We start from the raw sequence: 20,269 nt of genomic DNA on the forward strand, positions 1-20,269 counted from the left end.
AGGCTTTGCAACGCAAAGGAGATTTACTCACCTTAATAAATTCAACTAAATTAACACTCATGTCGTGGGCCGCAACTTCAAACTTTGGGCCACATTTGGCCTGCGGTCCGCAGGTTACACACCCTTTTTTATGTCAATGCTCAATACACTAAGTTGCTAGCACAAACTTTTTTAGCTGTCATTTGAAAACGTGAAAGTATTTCAATTTGGCAGCTGTGTTGTTTGCGTATTTACAAAAAGCAACGCTTGAGCTGTGTATTCTAGCGATTCTGTTTCGAATATTCTTAGACAATGTTTTTTTTTTTTGGGGGGTGGGGGGGGGGGGGGGTTGGGATGAAATAGCCTCAGCTTAAATAACTTTCAGCTTCTTGTTCATTTGCTGGTTTGATGTCTGTGGGTACGGAGGAATTCCCACTTCTGGCCGAGGAGACGTTTGTGCACCAGGGTTATATGGAGTTCCTGGCACATATTCTTGAGCAGGTATCATAATGAATTGGCCGTTTGCGAGCTGAACCATTTGTTGTTGCGGATAAGCAGGATGAGTTGCGTATAGAACCACGCCTTGCGATTTTTTGCGGCAACAAACACCAACGCGGTAGTATGAAGAATGAATAATACAAATAATCATTCCAGCAAATCCAATGGCAGCCAAAATACAATGAACAGCAATGATGCCTCCATTATCTTCACGTGGGTAAGTGTCTCCAGCACATATCACAGACAATATCCACAACATAGCCATGAAGCAAGAAGCTACAATGCCGACAATCATGTTCGCATTATAAAGACAGGCAGATGGTTTTCTACTAGCTTCAAATCCAAGAATTCCAGATGCAATAACAACAGCACCGCACCATATTCCGTGAGAAACGAACGTAATGCTGTATCTTATTTTGCGAACGTACGTTCTACCGTGGTGATTATCGTGATAGACGTAAGTCGTCTTTGTGCTTGCGATGATCAATGTAAAGATGCACAAAATGACAGATAAAACGCCAAGAACAATTTCAGTAACTCCAAGTTGATACAAAACAAGTTTGTATTTTGCTCTGAGCTTCTTCCGAGGGGTTGATGTAGTCGTTGCATGCTGGGGTGGCGAAGTAACCTGACCCTGTTGAGGGCTTGCTGTCCCACCCTCTGGTTCAACAGCTTGATCAAGCCTTGAATATATGCCAGCTGGAGATTGAGCCATAATGCAACGCAAAAAGCAGTATCTCTTGTAAATATCGCACTATAAATTTTGAACACAAAGAAATAAAAGTTTCTTAGTCCAGAACAATCCAAATATTAAAATAGTTTGAAACTGGGTATTTTGGTATATAGGGTTAGTCTTGGAATTTATTAAAATTACAAAGGAGATTTTATGATACCACATAGTGTTTTGTCCCTCACAGACGTATCAAATGAAGTAAAAATACTGATTAAAAAAACAAATCTGGTTGAGATCTATTGAGAACTGACTTCATAACAAAATTAAAAAGTGTAAACTTTATGGACACCCTGTACTGAAGCACTCCAAAGTCTCTTTTCATAGCTCGGTCACAATTTTTTTTTGTTCTGAGTCTAATGCCAGCAATCGATCCATTTTTAAGTAGTTTATATCAACTCTTTTTAATATGGTTGCAAGTCAAAAACATAATTCGGAGAAGGCTAAAAATTTTTGATATAAGAGCCGCATACATCAAGTCAGAAATATGTGGGAACTGCATAATTTTGAAAATTATCAATATTGGACTTATTAAATCATTTTGCAGTGCAACTGTTACATTGATACCAGTTTGGGGAACGCGGAAAAGGGTTTTGGGCTATTGACTACGACAATATTAGCAATTTTCCTTATGACAGGATACAGTCAGAGTAATATTTAACACGATCAATATTACATACTATAACAAAACGCCACACCAATTTTCATACTAAAACTTAGTTTGTCTTAATCAATGAAAATTTATTGCATCGCTTAATCAATTGAAAAAGTACACTACAGTTTCATTTTGAAAAAACAAAAATCCTATACTTTCTATAATCCCTGAAAAAGAGGGTCTTGGTAATCACTGATAGAGGCAACAAGGCAGATTTTTTAAACAAATCTACTTATGGCACGATCAGAAGCACTCACTCAGAAGAGAGATCATTCTATGAACAACCCTAACGGAAACAAGTGAAATGCTAACAGATACTGAAACTAAATAGATTTATGGTGGTGCACTCACTCAGAAGTTGACTAATCTCTGAATAAAGGTGAGGGCAACTGCTGAAATTCTAAGAGCTTCTGAAAATATATAATATTGTAGTGGTGCATTACGAGCGCAGTATCAGTAGTTAAGGAGACCCATTACCAGTCACTGAAACTAAATAGCATAATGGAGGTGCTTTATATACTCATTTGAAAAACGTCATTTTTTATGTAAAATATATTCTTACAGTATGAAAAAATAATTGCTGAACTTGGTTGATTGAACATGATAAAAATTTAGAATATTTGTACAGGAAAGAATATTCAGCTTCGCTACCGCTACTTCAACCAATTTATTTCTTTCCTAATCCGAGCTGATTTCACCTCACCAGTTTTTACCAAGATCCAGAGTATAGCTTAAATATATTTATAAAAGAAATTATGTTTTTATTCTATGTTTACTATTGCACTAAGAAATAAAATTTGTATATTCAAGTGAAACATAGACAGCAATATAAGTTTAGACAGTATAACTGTGGTAATGTCATGAAATTGTGTTTGAAATAATAAATAAAAGCAAAACGCAATAGGTGTTTTTACAAAAAAACAAAACATATGAATGTTTAGTAAAGTAGTAAGCGATGATTTTTAAAAGGAATTCTTTCAGAGTAAAACATGCACTCACTGAACCACCAAAATCTCCTTAGACTTCAAGGAATGATAGCGGAGAATTGTATGTTAGTTAATGTCAGGTGTGTGCAACCTTAGGGCATTGTAACATAATAGATAATAAATTGGACTCGGGTATAGGCTTTGCAACGCAAAGGAGTTTTACTCACCTTAATAATTTCATTTAAATTAACACTCATGTCGTGGGCCGCAACTTCAAACTTTGGGCCACATTTGGCCTGCGGTCCGCAGGTTACACACCCCTTGTTTATGTCAATACTCAATATACTGAGTTGCTAGAAAACGTGAAAGTCTTTCAATTTGGCAGCTGTGTTGCTTGGTGAAGTAACCTCAGCTTAAATAACTTTGAGCTTCTTGTTCATTTGCTGGTTTGACGTATGTGGGTACGGAGGAATTCCCACTTCTGGCTGAGGAGGCGTTTGTGCATCTGGGTTATACGAAGTTCCTGGCACATATTCTTGAGCAGGTATCATAATGAATTGGCCGTTTGCGAGCTGAACCATTTGTTGTTGGGGTAAAACAACCAAACCTTGCGGTTTCTTGCGACAACGAACACCACCACTGCCGCAGTAGGAAGAATGAATAATACAAATAATCATTCCGGCAAATCCAATGCCAGCCAAAATACAATGAATACCAATGATGCCCCCATTATCTCCACGTGGGTAAGTGTCTCTAGCACATATCACAGACAATATACACAATGTAGCCATGAAGCAAGAAGCTACAATACTGACAATCATGTTCGCATTATAAAGAAAAACGGAAGGTTTTCCTCTAACTTTGAATCCAAGAATACCAGATGCAATAACAATAGCACCGCACCATATCCCGTGAGAAGCGAACGTAGTATCGCTGTACATTATTCTGCGAACGTTCCTGTTGCCGTAAAAATCGTGATGGACGTAAGTTTTCTTTGTGTTAGCTATGATCAATGTAACAATGCACAAAACGACAGATAAAACGCCAAGAATAATTTCAGTAACTCCAAGTTGATACAACACAAGCTTGTATTTTGCTCTGAGCTTCTTTCGAGGAGTTGACGCAGTCGTTGCCTGATGAGGTGGCGAAGTAACCTGGCCTTGTTGGGGGCTTGCTGTCCCACCCTCTGGTTCAACAGCTTGATCAAGCCTTGAATATGAACCAGCTGGAGATTGAGCCATAATGCAGCAAATTAAAGCAGTATCTCTCGTAAATATAATACTATAAACTTTGAATACAAAGAAATAAAATTCAGTGTTGCTTTCAAGCAAGTGATGGGATTCGTTATTATATTAGTTTCAAGAATAGATTTTTCATATTTATTCTGGGGAGAGAAAAGACAATGGCTTAACAATATAAGGCCTCTTGTTCAGTTATCAGTCCTTGTCAGATATGGGATTAGTTTCGACGCATGGACTTGATAAAGGAAATTAGAAGTGTGGTCCTAACGCTGAAGCCTTATTTGGTATTGCACAACCCAGGCTTGCAAGATTAAATATGAAAATAAGCAACATTCTGGCAATCATGAATTTTTCATTTGAATACACAGATATGGATTCTGTGATGCATGAGCTGTATATTCTGGCGTTGATTTTTAATGAAGGAATGGACATTTGTTTCCAATTAGTTTTTATGATAAACTTCTATATTTATTCGGGGCATGCTAGTTATTGCTGTTCTCAACTCATAATGGTTACTCTTCTCATACCGCGGTAATTCTGACAAAATCCAGTTTTATCCAAGCTTCCATTCTCGAAAAAATTGCACACAACCTGATTACAAAGTGAAACGCCTGAGTAATGACTGCCGTGAATATTCATGTTTATTTTGTTTGTGACTTGTTTTCTTGCTCCGGTAAGTGAACACGTTGAATAATACGTTTTAAACTTATTTTATTAGGTTTCGTTCACTTTCCCAATTCTTCGCCTTAATCTTTTGTGTATGGGGTATATGTTTATTTTGTTTTTACAAATGAATCAAAATAAAACCTTATCTTATGCAGTGATCGGCAAACTGCGGGACTTGACCCAATGAATTTCAATTATGACAGTGATACACAAAAAAATATGAATTTTTGCCAAAAGGTTTTTGTTCGTATATCAAATGATTACACATTACGTTATTTCAACTAAATAAATTAAATGTCCCTTGACAAGGACAAACAATGACAAATATTATCCCTGACTGTGTTAAACTGACCAATACTTCCTTTTTTAGTCTAAAAAAAAATGGGTTACTGAATTCAGAAATCTGTAATCACCAAATGCTGAAAAGAGCTTTTGAACTAATATTATTCTGTTATTCCAGCATTTTTTCCAGTAACAATTATTCAAGTTTAAAGCATGCCACTGGCAGACTGGACCAAAAACACAAACTGATGCAAAAACGCCCACTTTTTGACTTCATTGAACTGCTGAAACACAGCCTTAGGCTAAAACTTATTGTTGCCGACATGACGGATGTCTGACTAATCTTGAATTTATACTGATATATTGTTGATACACTCTGAATTTCATACTGAAATTTCTGGCTTTAGCTTTTTGAGTATGGCGAAAGTATGTTTTATTCAAAAAACATGGTTTGAAAATATGTGAATGGAACGTAAATAATGAAATAAATGAAAACTTTAAAAAACAAGCAAAATTTTCAGTTGTTTTTGGCTGACAAAATAAGAAATGTAAATATCCGAAATAAGGCGGGCAAGATCAAGTCTGACAAGTATTTTTATTTAGCTTCATGCTCCCTTGTCACAAAAGTTGTCTACACCCTCTTTGCGGGCCACTGGTCTGGAATATGTTCCAAATGACCACACGAAAATGCCTATCACAGCAAATGGTTGCAGAAAAAATTAGTGCAAGCCAAATTTTTGGTTCAGAAACTTCTTTTTTAGTTGTAGTAATAAAATGGCGTTCCTGCACCACCATTTTTTTTGTGTTTCGACGAGTTGCATGTTTTAAACTTGAATAGTTGTAACTGGGAGAAATGTTGGCCACAATCATTGCAGCATATGTGATTCACCATCGCTAATTTATTTTAGTAACATTTTGTTGTGTTGTCTGACTCCCTCAGATAAGCATATTCCAATGGTGCGTTTGTATTAATGCACAGCAGGAGTTTGAATCTCTTAGAATAGGTATCTATATTCTTGATTACAATAGTCATAATATTGCTTGTTATTATGTTTAGGCTTACAAGCTAGATTTGCACGTTGTAAAATTATTTATCAAAAAAATCATATTGGCGTTCCGGAAATGTGTGTACCAATATGGACGTAACTAATTTTGTTCGCCTATTTTACATCAAGTTGTGTAAAGGGACTGAAATCTATGGGCAGGTATATTCACTTGGCCAACACAGACTGTCCGCGAACTCGTAATAGAACTAAAATAAGAAAAAACAAAATAAAATCATGACCTAACTTTAACCTGGTACACATACTACGGGAGTACCATTTTATTAGCCATTCAGCAAACGAACACAAAGAGGTAAAAATGCGAGAATTAAAAAAAAATACATATATAAATACTCATGCTTTTTCCGGAATGGACAGTTTAACTGTGAACTGACCTTTTGGATTACTAGTCAGGGGTTACCTCAGAACAGTGGTCTACAAAGATTGATAAGTGGGCCGCAGATAGTAACATAGTAAAGGTTTCTATGCACAACAATTTTGTTGGAAATTTCAAATTTACTCACATAATAAACTTCTTAATGGACATTTAGTTTGCTTAGTTTAAATGCACACAGTTTGCAGACCACTGTATTAGAATGAATGCTTGGGTAAAAATTAAAAAACAGAATTTGTCAGAATTACTAAATTGAGAAAAAATTAACTTAAAAAATTAACCACTTTTCTGTAATGAAAGCATAAATAGTACAATATTTACGAGAGATACTACTTTATTTTGTTGCACTATGGCTCAAGCTCCAGCTGGCTTATATTCAAGACTTGATCAAGCTGTTGAACCAGAGACTGGAACAACAAGCCCCCAACCGGGCCAGGTTATCTCGCCACCTCAGCAGGCAACAACCAAGTCGACCCATCGGAAAAAGCTGAGAGAAAAATACAAACTTGTTTTGTATCGACTTGGAGTTACTGAAATTGTTCTTGGCGTTTTATCTGTCGTTTGTGCATCGTTACATTGATCATCGCAAGCACAAAGAAGACTTATGTCTATCACGAACGATGGACTAACAATACACAAGTTTCTAAGATCCATTATAGCATTACGTATGCTTCTCAGGGAATATGGTGCGGTGCTATTGTTATTGCATCTGGAATTCTTGGATTCAAAGTTAGAGGAAAACCTTTCGTCTGTCTTTATATTGCGAACATGATTGTCAGTATTGTAGCTTCTTGCTTCATGGCTACGTTGTGTATAATGTCTGTGATATGTGCTGGAGACATTCACCCACGTGAAGGAAATGGAGGCATCATTGCTGTTCATTGTATTTTGGCTAATATTGGATTTGCTGGAATGATTATTTGTATTATTCATATTGGATACTGCTGTACTAGTGTCTATTGCGGAAAGAAACTGCAAGGTGTGGTTGAATACGCAGCATACCCTGCTTACGTGCAACAACAAATGGTTCAGCTCACAAACGGCCAATTCATTATGATACCTGCTCAAAGATATGTGCCAGGAACTTCGTATAACCCTGGTGCACACACCCTGGTGCACATACGCCTGTTGGCTTCAAACCAGCAAATGAAAAATAAGATCAAAGTTATTTAAGCTGAGTTTTTTTACACCCCCCCCCCGAAGAAAAACATTTTCTACTCTTAAATATGAATATTCAAACCAGCAGCTAAAGCTTTGCTTTTTGTAAATACACAAACAACACAGCTGTCAAATTAAAAGACTTTCAAGTTTTCAATTGACAACTAAAAAAGTTTGTGCTAGCAACTCTGAGTGTATTGAGTATTGACATAAACCAGGGGCCCGCGGGCCAAATGTGGCCCACAAGTTTGAAGTATCAGCCCAGGAGATGAGTGTTAATTTAGTTGAATTTATTAAGGTGAGTAAAACTCCTTTGCGTTGCAAAGCCTATACCTGAGTTCCATTTGTTATCTATCATGTTACAATGGCCTAAGGTTGCACACACCTGACATTAACTAACATGCAATTCTCCGCTATCATTCCTTGAAGTCTAAGGAGATTTTGACGGTTCAGTGAGTGCATGTTTTACTCTGAAAGAATTCCTTTTAAAAATCATCGCTTACTACTTTACTAAACATTCATATTTTATTTTGCTTTTTTGTAAAAACATATATTGCGTTATAAGTTCATTGGTTGTTCCAAATACAATTTCATGACATGACCACAGTTATATTATCTAAACTTATATTGTTGTCTGTTACGCTTGAATACACAAATTTTATTTTCTTAGTGCAATAGTAAACATAAAATAAAAACGTAATTTCTTTTACGAATATATTTAAGCTTTACTCTGAGTCTTGGTAAAAACTGGTGAGGTGAAATCAGCTCAGATTAAGAAAAAATTAATTGGGTTGAAGTAGCGGTAGCCGAAGCTGAATATTCTTTTCTGTACATAAATTCCCAATTTTTATCATGTTCAACCAAATTTCACCAGTTATATTTTCATACTATAAGACTGTATTTTACTTGAAAAATGATGTTTTTCAAATGAGTTCTGTAGTATATGAAGCACCTCCATAATGCTATTTAGTTTCAGTGACTTTTCACTGGTAATGGGTTAGAGGTAAGATCGGGCCCAAAAAATCCACCCCTACTCGTCCCAGGCGGGTGGGTATTAAATCCGACCAAGCCTGACTCATTAAATGTATTTGCAGGCCCGAAGCAATCCCAAAATTTGAAATTTTATTTAGTTCATTGAATTGTCATTGCAAAAGTTTAGTACAGTATGTGTCACTTTGATGAGACAACTTCTGTTTTTTCTTTGCAGAAAAGGTCTCTCGTGGACAAAACACGACCGAAACGACTCATTAAAAAAAGTCAGTGATAGAGAAGCCCGGCCTAACGTAATGATTGATATTTCAGGCCCAACCCGGTCGGGCCTGGGCTTCAGATCTTAGCTCTATAATGGGTCTCCTTAACTTCTGATACAGCGCTCGTAATGCACCACTACAATTTTATATAATTTTTTATGGTTCTTGACATTTCAGTGGCCCTCGCCTTTATTCAGAGATTAGTCAATTTCTGAGTGAGTGCTTGTGATCGTGCCATAAGCAGATTTGTTTAAAAAATCTGCCTTGTTGCCTCTATCAGTGATTACCAAGACCCTCTTTTTCAGGGATTATAGAAAGTATGGGATTTTTGTTTTTCAAGTATTATTTCATTTCCAAAAATGCCAAATTATTTCTGTTACAATATGTATTTATTGAATCATATATTGATTTACCTCTGTTGCACTGAAATTGCACTTTTTGTAAATTTTATGAAAAATATTTAGAGATTTTATGACTTTAACTTGTATCATCATATTGTGGTTTACATCCAGCCTTTGCTAAATTTGCCTTTGATTCATCACCATAGCTTTCTTTATATATTTTTAGGTTTCAATCAAAACTCTAGATTATGTTTTTGACTTGCAACCATATCAAAAAGAGTTCAAGTAAATTGATTACTGGCATTAGACTCAAAACAAAAAAATTGTTACTGAGCTATAAAAAAAGACTTTGGAGTGCTTCAGTACAGGGTGTCCATAAAGTTTACAATTTTGAGTTTATTAGGTCAGTTCTCAATATATCTTAACCAGATTTGTTTTTTCAATCAGTAATTGTTCAAGTATTTTTACTTCATTCAATACATCTGTGAGGGCCAAAACACTATGTGGTATAATCAAATCTTCTTTGTAATTTTAATAAATTTCAAGACTAATCCTATATACCAAAATACCCAGTTTCAAATTATTTAAATATTTGGATTGCTTTGGACTAACCAACTTTCATTTCTTTGTGTTCAAAGCTCATAGTAAAATAATTACAAGAGATACTGCTTTATTTTGTTGCATTATGGCTCAATCTCCAGCTGGCTCATATTCAATGCTTGATCAAGCTGTTGAACCAGAGGGTGGGACAGCAAGCCCCCAACAGGGTCAGGTTACTTTGCCACCCCAGCAGGCAACGACTACATCAACCCCTCAGACGAAGCCGAGAGAAAAATACAAACTTGTTTTGTATCGACTTGGAGTTACTGAAATTGTTCTTGGCCTTTTATCTGTAGTTTTGTGCATCGTTACATTGCTCATTGCAAGCACAAAGAAGACTTTCGCCTATCATAGCTCTAGGAATAACATAACATGTTATTACTGGTATACTATCAACTACAGCATGGCGTATGCGTCTCACGGAATATGGTGCGGTGCTATCGTAATTGCATCTGGAATTCTTGGATTCAAAGTTAGAAGAAAACCTTCAATCTGTTTATATAATGCGAATATGGCAGTCAGTATTGTAACTTCTTGCTTCATGGCTACGTTGTGTATAATGTCTGCGATATGTGCTGGAGACACTTACCCACGTGAAGGAAATGGAGGAATCATTGCCGTTCATTCTATTATGGCTGTCATTGGATTTGCCGGAATGATTATTTGTATTATTCATTCCGCATATTGTTGCACTGGTGTCTGTTGCCGCAAAAAACCACAAGGCGTGGTTGTATACTCAGCTCACCCTGCTTATTCGCAACAACGAATGGTTCAGCTTGCAAACGGCCAATTCATTATGATACCTGCTCAAGGATATGCACCGGGAACTTCATATTACCCCGGTGCACAAATGCCTCCTCAACCAGGAGTGGCCGTTCCTCCCTACCCACAGACACCAAACTCTCAAATGACAAAAGAACAAGAAGCTCAAGCAAACCAGAACCCACTCTTGCATGCATAAGAGATTCGAAAATTTTTCAACATTTTATCTCAAAGCCGTAAAGCTGAAGTTATTTCAGATTATGTTACGTTTTAAAAATCATCGCGTGCTATTTTACTAAACATTCATTTATTTGTTTTTTGTAAAAACACATATTGCGTTAAACACAATTTCATGACATCACCACAGTTATACTGCCTAAATTTATATTGCTGTCTCTGTTCCACTTGAATACATAAATTTTATTTTTTAGTGCAATAGTAAATACAAAGTATTTAAATTTATTTTAGCTGTAATCTGGGTCTTGGTGAAAACTGGTGAAGGGAAAGTGAGAAACAAGGAGGATTATCTAATGAAGCAGGTGTTCCCAAGCTTTTTTCGGGACGACTCCAAGAACAACTTTCAAGTGTCCAGTGCGACCCCAGGTCAATGTATATATATTCCATCAAACTTTAGAGCTTCTTCCACTGGACTTTTGAGTTTGGTCATGTGGTGGCGTCAGGGAAAATAAGCTAAAACGAAACAGTGATGGCATAGTAAGCACCTACATTCGCTATAGCATAAGCAAGAGCAATGTCTATTGGCCTGTTTCACAGTAAGCCATGGTACAAACTGCTGAATATAACATGGTTTGTTAAATCTGAGATGTTTTGTACATCTATCCCCTGCCATACCTCAGCGACCCCACCCACCCCATGACCTGTTTGCGACACCACCTACTTATCACCCCAGACCCCAGGTTTGGGAACTCCTGTAATAAAGAATCATTATCAGAATTGATCTTGCCCCCTTTTTTTTTTGGATATTCACATTTTTTTATTTCGGATATTTACTACGTTCTATCCACGATTATTTCGCTTACTATCTGTTTGTAGTTTTATTTGTAGTTATTTTTCAGGCGGGTCCGAGGATTGGTAAATTCTAAAAAGGGGCGTTGCTTAAAAAGTTTGAGAACCGATGTCTGAACAATGCCAAATTATTTCTGTTTGAATATGTTGACGCGGCGGTGTGGCTCAATGGGCTAAGTGTTAGGAATACGCTCGCCACCGCACCTCTAATTACTCTGCGTGGGTTCGAATCCCATGCAGGGATGGTTATGTGCGAGAGGATTGCTGGACTCTTCGCCGTCGTTGGGTGGTTCACGTAACCGCTGGTCGGTTACGGCTTTCTCCACCACCAAGTCCATGCTTCCGAAAACAAACAATACAGTAAAAACTAATCCTATACCCGACTTGGAATGGTAACCGGACGAGAGGCCGTGGTTTGCCATATAGATAAGTCGTCTTATCGGCTTTCCTTTCCCCCGGGATAAATATGTAAATCCTATCCTATATGTTGATTGATTCGTCACCATAGCTTTCTTTATATATTCTCAGGTTTCAACACTTGGATTATCTTTTGGACTTATAAAGTCTATACAACAATTAGGACTGGACATTTCGAATAGTTTATTATTCGAATGGGTTCGGATAAGAATTTGGAATCGCGGCCATATTGTTTTTTGACATAAGACTTTTTTCTTTGTTGTGAGATATTGATGAAACATGTTTCTTGTTGTGTTGTGTGACTGAACAAAAAAACCTTTGACTCTAGCGTACTTATTCGTAGAGACTTTACTTCAGGGGGTTCATAAAGTTCCTTCACAATTTCAATTTTGTTATAATGTCAGTTCTCAATATATCTTAACGTAACGTAATATATCTTGTTGTTTTTCAATCAGTAATTGTTTAAGTATTTTTACTTCATTTAATACATGTGTGAGTGCCAAAACAATATATGGTATCGATAAATTCTCTTTGGAATTCTTGAAAATTTCAAGACTTCATGGACACCCTATATATTAAAAATAACCAATTTCAAATTTATTTGGATCGGGATGGATGTCTTCTGTTCGAAGATTTTTAAACAAATAATTTGTCAATCATGGGATATTTGATGACTTCGATATCGGCATGATAATAATCTGCAACATTGGCATTCTTTTCTCTTTCTACTTATGTGACAGGGCAACAATCGGTGGCAATGACATCAACAGTCATATGATGTTCAATTCCAAGAACAAAAAATTATGGCAAATTAAAAAATCTTTTACCATGTTAGGGTGAATGTTAAATTATGTTTGTTATACATATTTCATGCTTGGCCCATGCATATGTAATGTATCTTGTTATTTGGGAATATCTAACCAGTAATTTTATCACATGAGTATAACTCTTTGCAACCAATTCTGCAGTAATTAAAACTCGTGCCTACTTTTATCACAAGACGGGAATGAAGCTTTGCAACCAATACTGTGGTAATGGAAATCCATAAAAAGGCATTTGCTTTCCCTATATTTCATGCCAGAGTGAGGGTATATTTTATGGCTAGGTTTTCTGCTATTCCGAATACATTCATTGCAAGTCATGTCAGTATCAGGTCATGTTTTTCAACAAAGAAATTATGTACAAATCATTCGTTATTCATTGAGAATGAAATAAAATATTTAACTATTCCAAATACGTTCTGATGTGATCTTTTCATTTCACACATGATATATTATCAAATATATTGTAAAATTGTTTTTGTTCAAAAAAGTAATTTTGTAAATGATAGAAATATAATTCAGTATTGCAAAAATACTTGATCTGGAATGCCTTATCAATTAATTGTGGTTCTATCACATGGTAATTTTTTTCAAAAACAAAAAGCGTAATTTTGGTAATATTATTTCATAGAAATTGTCCAGTCTCGTGTTAATAGTCTTAAGTCTTGTGACTTGCATTAGAATCACGAGTTTTCGATTTGTTTCATTTATCATGCTCGCCTCAGGGCATGTCAAAAATTACGGTATGTTCATGTCGCTTTAAAAGTAACTGCACACTACTGGCTGACATGGTCTATAAACTGGATAAGAAGGCGTAGTTTGGTATTTGAGTGAGCCACGGAGTAAATATCGTATCCTATTAGAAATATCTAAAGCTGTGGTTGCCAACCTGTTATTTATCGTGGTCCCCTTCAGAAGGGTTTTAGCTCTCATGTTCCCCTTGCTTATCATTACAGTAGTATTTATAGTGTTATTTTGATCGGTAAATTCGAATCCCATCATGTTCAAACAATTTATGCACAAAAAAGTGAAAACACCCTGTGAAATAACCTTGTCAAGCAATAAAACTAGGAAGAAACAGGGAGTTTTCTTGTGAAGTGAAAAGTAAAATCAGTTTAGTGGCTAGCATTGTGCTTCCCTCCAGGGAACTTTTAGCACTCATGGCCCCCCTGTTTATCATTTCAGCAGTACAGGGGTCGGCAAACTTTTGTCGCTTGTTGGCCAAAATTAAGGGTTGCAAGTCATTGGCAGGCTGCACATATTTTTAGAAATTTGAAAACTGAACGGATGATACTTTTCATAATAAAAATCAAGGAGTGATACATCTCTCGAATAGAATATAGATTTATTTCCTCATTGCATTGCATCTCAAATAATGCCATTTGAGTAATTTCGGCATTTTTTTTTTGAGTATAATTCAGTGAAGCGTTGCGGACGGATCCGGCTCGTGGGTCATAGGTTGCCGACCTCCGCAGTAGTATTTATAGTGTTATTGTGATTGGTAGATTCGAATCCCGTTATGTTCAAACAATTTATGCACAAAAAAAGTGAAAACACTATGTAAAATAACCTTATCAAGCAATAAAACTAGCTTTCTTGTGAAGTGGAAAATAGAATCAGTCTTGGGCTAGCATTGTGCTCAGGGAACTTTTAGCTCTTATGCCCCCCCCCCCCCTGTTTATCATTTCAGCAGTACTGGGGTCGGCAAGCTTTTGTCGCTTGTTGGCCAAAATTAAGGGTTGCAAGTCATTGGCGGGCTACACATATTTTTGAAAACTGAACAGATGATACTTTTTATAATAAAAATCAAGCAGTGATACATCTCTTGAATAGAATATAGATTTATTTCCTCATTGCATTGCAAAAAATGCCATTTGAGTATTTTCGACGCCATTGAACCCTTTGCACTTACCAACAACTTTTCCATGTTTTTGTTGCCATTTATCTAATTATAAATAAATTATAGGCTCATTATTAAACTAGTAATTGTGAATTTTATACTTGTAATATAAAGTAGTCTACAAGTGTCTCACAATAAATTCTGTTACGTAAATAGTATAATCGTCAAAACAGCTGTAGTATAATCGTCAAAACAGTGAAGCGTCGCAGGCCGGATCCGGCTCGTGGGCCGTAGGTTGCTGACGTCTGCAGTGTTATTGTGATTGGTAGATTCCAAATCCCATTATGTTCAAACAATTTATGCACAAAAAAGTAAAAAATCCTGGGAAATACCCAAATCAAGCAATAAAACTAGGAAGAACGGCAACTATTTTTGTGAAGTGAAAAGTAAAACCAGTTTAGTGGCTAGCATTGTGTCGTGTCCCCCCTCCACCGCAGCTGGCCCCCAGTTTGGAATCGCTGGAGTTTAGAAAAAATATATATTTGAATTAAAAAAATAACTGTTTCATATATATCATGATTGGCCTTTAATCGAGCGGTCTTATCAATTTTTTCGTTCCCCTGTGATAAATATGATAATCATATCCTTCTAGACATGTCTAAAAAAATCGGGATATATACAGGGTATTCGAAAAAGTTCACTTGATTTAATAGTAATAACAATAAAAATTGGTTTGTCTTAGTTTATTAATAGTTCTTATTGTAGTTATCATACAATGATATTTTGCAATTGTTATTACTATAAAATAGGGCGAAATTTGACACCATGTATACCTGTTTCAACTAGTATTGAAGTTTGAATTCCATAGGCCTACCAGTCATTTTTTTTGTATTTCTTGCTTTTTTATGACTTTTTGTATTTTAATCTTTTGTGTATATTTGAAACATCCAATATATGTTTTGCATATGCTTATTAATTGCATTTCATTTTTAATCCTGCTTTGTTAAGTTTATTCATGCGTTGCAAGAATTTTATTCCTCATTCATAGATTGTTGCCAGATTTAATATAATTATAATAAATTACCTGCCTGAAATAGCACTGATCTAATAATAATAGCTGCAAGAAACTGGCAACCATCAAACCAGAAATTTCAAGGAGGTAATATAGAAGAATAAATGTAGATTCCCTGTCAACTGCGTCTGTGAGTAGCTCTTTAAAAAATCAGTGGTTGCTTGTAGTGGGTCAGTAGTTGCTTACAGCCTGGCTATCAATACTCCAGTTGTTTCGAGTCAGTTATCAACTTCTATCTACAGACTTCTTTGTCGAAAGAAATCTTTACAACTTCATCTTAGAATTTCAGTCAACGGCTTGGGTCCTAAAAACGATTGAACATTTGGATTTGAGAAAAAAAAGAAACATTTGTATTCCAGTGGTTCCCATAACTCTATCAGTACGCCCAACTTTAGTTAAGGGCTGGACTAAGAAGCAAAAGTTTATTTTGACTCTATAATCAGCATATTAAGCCATGAACTAATTAAATAATTCGACTTGGAGTTGAGACCTTACTCTAAACATATATAAAAAAGGATACAATATTATGGCTGCGAATCCAGGCACCAGTTACCCCAAGCAATTTGAAACTCCAGCGCAGAATTCTGTAATGTCAACTGCAAATGTTCAACCACAACAACAAGCTCCAGTCGGACAAGTTACGATGGCACAAACTCAACCACAAGGGGCAGCAATGAGTCAACTCAAACCACGGAAAAAATACAAAAATGTTCTGTTTTATCTTGGAACAGTGGAGATCATTTTAGCGGTACTCTGTGGCATTTTTTGTGTTGTGACCCTTATCCTGGGAGCAATAAATTCTCCCTCTTATATTGTCCATGACCGTTGGAATGATCAACACCATGAATATAGAGTCACATATGGCACCAATACGGTGGCACACGGAATATGGTGCGGCGCTGTCCTTCTAGTATCTGGCATCCTGGGATTGAAAACTAAGCACCATACATCACCGTGTATGTACCGGGCTAACATGACTTTCAGTATTTTGGCAGCAATTTTTATGGTGATTCTACTCTGTTTGTCTGTCATGAGTATTTTGACGATTTACCCACGTTCATATAGATACATAGTTATGCCTTTCCATATTATCCTTGCCATCCTTGGATTTATAGGCATGACAATCTGTATTATCCATGCAGCGTTTTGCTGTGCTGGAATTTGCTGTCGAAATAAGTTCCAGCAAATTAATGTAACTTACACAGCACAACAAGGTCAAACGGTGCAACTTGCAAATGGTCAGTATGTTATGATGCCACAAGGTTGCCAAACATCAAGAGCTATGTGTTTTGCACCCACAACTGTGCCTGTCCAGGCTGGAGGAGCCTCCTCAATGCAGTATGCGGCGACCGCCATTCCCACTCAAGTGGGTGGAGCCCTGACAATGCAGCCACCCCCTATGCCCACCCAGGCTAGAGCTCTACCGCAAGGGCAGTATGCAAACATGCCAGCTCAAACTGGAATAACCCCCGTACCAGCTCCCATGTCTTCCCAAAGCTCTGCAGCATTTCCCGCCGGACAATCATCTCAGCAAGCTACAGCTCCTTATTCCACAATGCCCACGCAACCCTTAATAACCGAAGATCGAGAAGACCAGATTAGCGCAAATCCTCCAGAATATAATAAGAAATAATTCAAAATATTCAAAGTTTTGTCAAAAAATATTCTGAACTGGGGAGATATATGCAGTAATGCATGCATAACTGTAAGAAGCAAACGATATAGTCTACCTAATGTGATGATAAGATATGATTTACATATTTATCCCAGGGGAGAGGAAAACCGATAAGACGACCTAATCATATGGCGAACCACGGCCTCTCACCCGGTTACCATTCCATGTCAGGTATGGGATTAGTTGGCCAGTTATTTATTTCTGATGCATGGACTTGGTGGTGGAGGAAGTCGTAATCGACCGCGGTTATGTGAATTACCTACGACTGCGAGGAGTCCAGCAATCCTCTCGCTCCTAAGAACATAGATATTGAAATAATTACGGTTCTTATTTCTCTTTTTTTTTATTTTTAATCATAGTGCATTATTTTGTTTCATAAATCTTATGTTTGTTCCAGATAGTACCTCAATATTCACCATACTTGCCATATATTTCTTACTATTCGCAATATATCTTTCTACCAAAGAAGTTTGATTTCAATTTAGAGTAATTTTTGTTGCAATAATTAGAATTTTGAGTTGAAAATGGTTTTATGTTGGGCCATAAGAATTCACGAATGAATCTTTATTAGGTTAATGTTTGATTGTAACGTACTTCCGTAGTATGTGTACCATTTTACTCTGAGACTTTTTGTGTTAACTAAGTGAATATACCTCTGCCCATAGGTTTCAGTCCCTTTACACAACTTGATGTAAAGTAGGCGAACAAAATTAGTTTCCGCCATATTAGTACACATACTTATGGAGCGCCAAATGTACATTGTTGGCACAGTTGATGGTCAAAAATATTTCATAATTCTAATTTTCGTACACAATGCTATGCTTCTCCTTATCCATATCTTATTAGCACATCGCTATATCATATAGTAATTTTGAAATTGTAGGCCTATTGCAAACCGTAAATGCTCGTTTTATCGCCCAATCTTGATTAAGAGCCCGTTTGAATAGCCGCCTGTGTGATCGGAACATAAAAATAAATAGGGGCCGGTGCTTGAATACCCGCCCGATGTAAAAGCTGATTTTTCAGTGCTGGTAGAGAACAATAGGAAATAAGAAGCGCTTTTGTCATCACGCTGTTGAATTTTTGAATTTTTTCGAAAAAGTCGCCGATAACGGGTACGATTGCCTTTTGCTAAAAAAATACGTATCAAAATTAAATACATCAGGCAGCTTATCTCATATTTTTATGTCCACGGATCGCCGTGGTATTTTAGAGAAATAATGTTTTTATTTTGACGTAAGAAGTCGCAACCGCTAGTTACGTTGGACACAATTAAATTAATATATAAGGACATTTTAGCATTTCGTAGTTGTCATGGATTGAATAATTTAAGCAACAGAAAAATCATTATACGCTGAAAAGGCAGCTCTTTTAACGAGCACGTAATCGAAATTTCCGATTTTGAAACCCCTCTCTTTTGAAAGTCCTGGCTGCGCGCCTGATTACGTAACACCATGGTTCTCAAACTGGGAGTCGCAAAACTTTTCTTTCTTTGCGGATTTGTACCTGCGGTGCGTGGAAAAAGTCAAAATGTTCATTATTCTCGTTTAAATCATACTTGAGAACTGGAAATAACAATATATTAATTATTGATCGAAAATAACAAGCGTCCGTGCTTGAATAAGGGCCCGGTTAGTGAGTTGGTTGAAAAAAATATGGGCCCGGGCTACAAAACGAGCAAATACGGTATATATATATATATAGGTTATATGATGTCTTAAAATTTTGCTGGCGATTCATTCCGATTTCAATCAATTATTATCGCCGTACCTATCATATGTTATTGTTTCTTATGTTGGGATAATAGTATAATTACCGTAATATCAATTTAAAATGCTTGAAATTGAATTTGCTATTAACTTAAGAAAACAGTATTTCTTCCCAAGTGGCATCAGCCTTTTTTCATACTTTTGCATGGTTTTTAATTTTTTTTATATAAATCTTACCTTCTGATGCAAATAGTACATGATCCGCACTCCCGAAGTATGTGCACAAAGATGGCGCACAACCTGAACCATAACCTGGTTCACTACTATGTTCAGGTTGTGTGCCATCTTGATTCACATACTTCGGGAGGTCTCATTGTCCCCATACTTGCCATGAGATTTTTTTTCCTTTATTAAAATATCAATCAGAAATGGTCATATATCGGTATATACAGTATTTATTATCTTTGGTGTAAAGAATGGTACATAGCGCCAAACAGTTTCATTTAACCTTCTTATACAGGTATTGCAGTAATTTACAAAGAAGGTTTTAAATTTTTTTTTTGCATGTTTCCCATTTCAGCATCCTTGTTTATTACTTATCGATGTTAAGATCGGTAAGTATATTGATAGGTATTTGTATGTATGTCTGTGTGTGTGTGTGTGTGTGTCTGTTAGATGAACGCGATATCTCACGAACGCGTGGTTGAATCTGCTCCAAATTTTGCATGTGCATGCACCTTACCTCGGACCAGACGCCTATCGATTTTGGGTTAATTATGTCGTATAATTAGCGAGTTATTAACTAATTACCGATCTAAGATCGATAAGTCTTCGGTCTCCGACCGATATTCTCGTTTCCATGTTACAGTTTATATATTTCTTTAGTTATCACAAATCTTTAGACTGGACAGGTGGTGCAACAGCCAGCAATGGCCATATATTGGTATTTAGTATATATACAGTATTATCTTCATATATTTCACTATACTTTTTGTTGCAATTACGTGGTACGTTATCGGCATTCTTGCCGTAAGCCTCTGTACTCCGCTACTTTTCAATCTTGTTGTGAATACAATCAGTGCATTAAAACGGTTTTATTTGTATTTCTTATACAGTTACTGCAATAATTTACAATGATTGGTGTTTGATTATATTTGAACAATATACATATAATAATATATACA

At 36.4% G+C, this 20,269-nt stretch overlaps 5 protein-coding genes across 5 annotated transcripts; 3 read left to right on the forward strand and 2 right to left on the reverse strand.

The window, feature by feature from the left end:
- Positions 1–337: 337 nt before the first annotated feature.
- Positions 338–2,665, reverse strand: LOC120348151 (uncharacterized). Its single transcript, XM_078118086.1, has one exon. It carries the CDS (start codon positions 1,190–1,192, stop codon positions 350–352), a length of 843 nt encoding a protein of 280 aa, XP_077974212.1. The 5' UTR covers positions 1,193–2,665; the 3' UTR covers positions 338–349.
- A 119-nt stretch (positions 2,666–2,784) lies between these two features.
- LOC144429862 (uncharacterized) lies at positions 2,785–4,570 on the reverse strand. The gene has a single exon (XM_078118087.1). The coding sequence runs from the start codon at positions 4,027–4,029 to the stop codon at positions 3,202–3,204; it is 828 nt and encodes a 275-aa protein (XP_077974213.1). The 5' UTR covers positions 4,030–4,570; the 3' UTR covers positions 2,785–3,201.
- A 2,193-nt stretch (positions 4,571–6,763) lies between these two features.
- On the forward strand, positions 6,764–7,588 carry LOC120348153 (uncharacterized). The gene is made up of 2 exons (XM_078117983.1): positions 6,764–6,871; positions 6,970–7,588. The coding sequence occupies exons 1-2, from the start codon at positions 6,764–6,766 to the stop codon at positions 7,585–7,587; spliced, it is 726 nt and encodes a 241-aa protein (XP_077974109.1). The 3' UTR covers position 7,588.
- A 2,144-nt stretch (positions 7,589–9,732) lies between these two features.
- Positions 9,733–10,985, forward strand: LOC120348148 (uncharacterized). Its single transcript, XM_039418275.2, has one exon. It carries the CDS (start codon positions 9,849–9,851, stop codon positions 10,722–10,724), a length of 876 nt encoding a protein of 291 aa, XP_039274209.2. The 5' UTR covers positions 9,733–9,848; the 3' UTR covers positions 10,725–10,985.
- Positions 10,986–15,646: 4,661 nt separating this feature from the next.
- On the forward strand, positions 15,647–20,265 carry LOC120348142 (uncharacterized). The gene has a single exon (XM_078118020.1). The coding sequence runs from the start codon at positions 16,228–16,230 to the stop codon at positions 17,332–17,334; it is 1,107 nt and encodes a 368-aa protein (XP_077974146.1). The 5' UTR covers positions 15,647–16,227; the 3' UTR covers positions 17,335–20,265.
- The last annotated feature ends 4 nt before the right edge of the window (positions 20,266–20,269 follow it).

This window comes from Styela clava, chromosome 11, assembly GCF_964204865.1.
Source record: "Styela clava chromosome 11, kaStyClav1.hap1.2, whole genome shotgun sequence".
NCBI lineage: Eukaryota > Metazoa > Chordata > Ascidiacea > Stolidobranchia > Styelidae > Styela > Styela clava.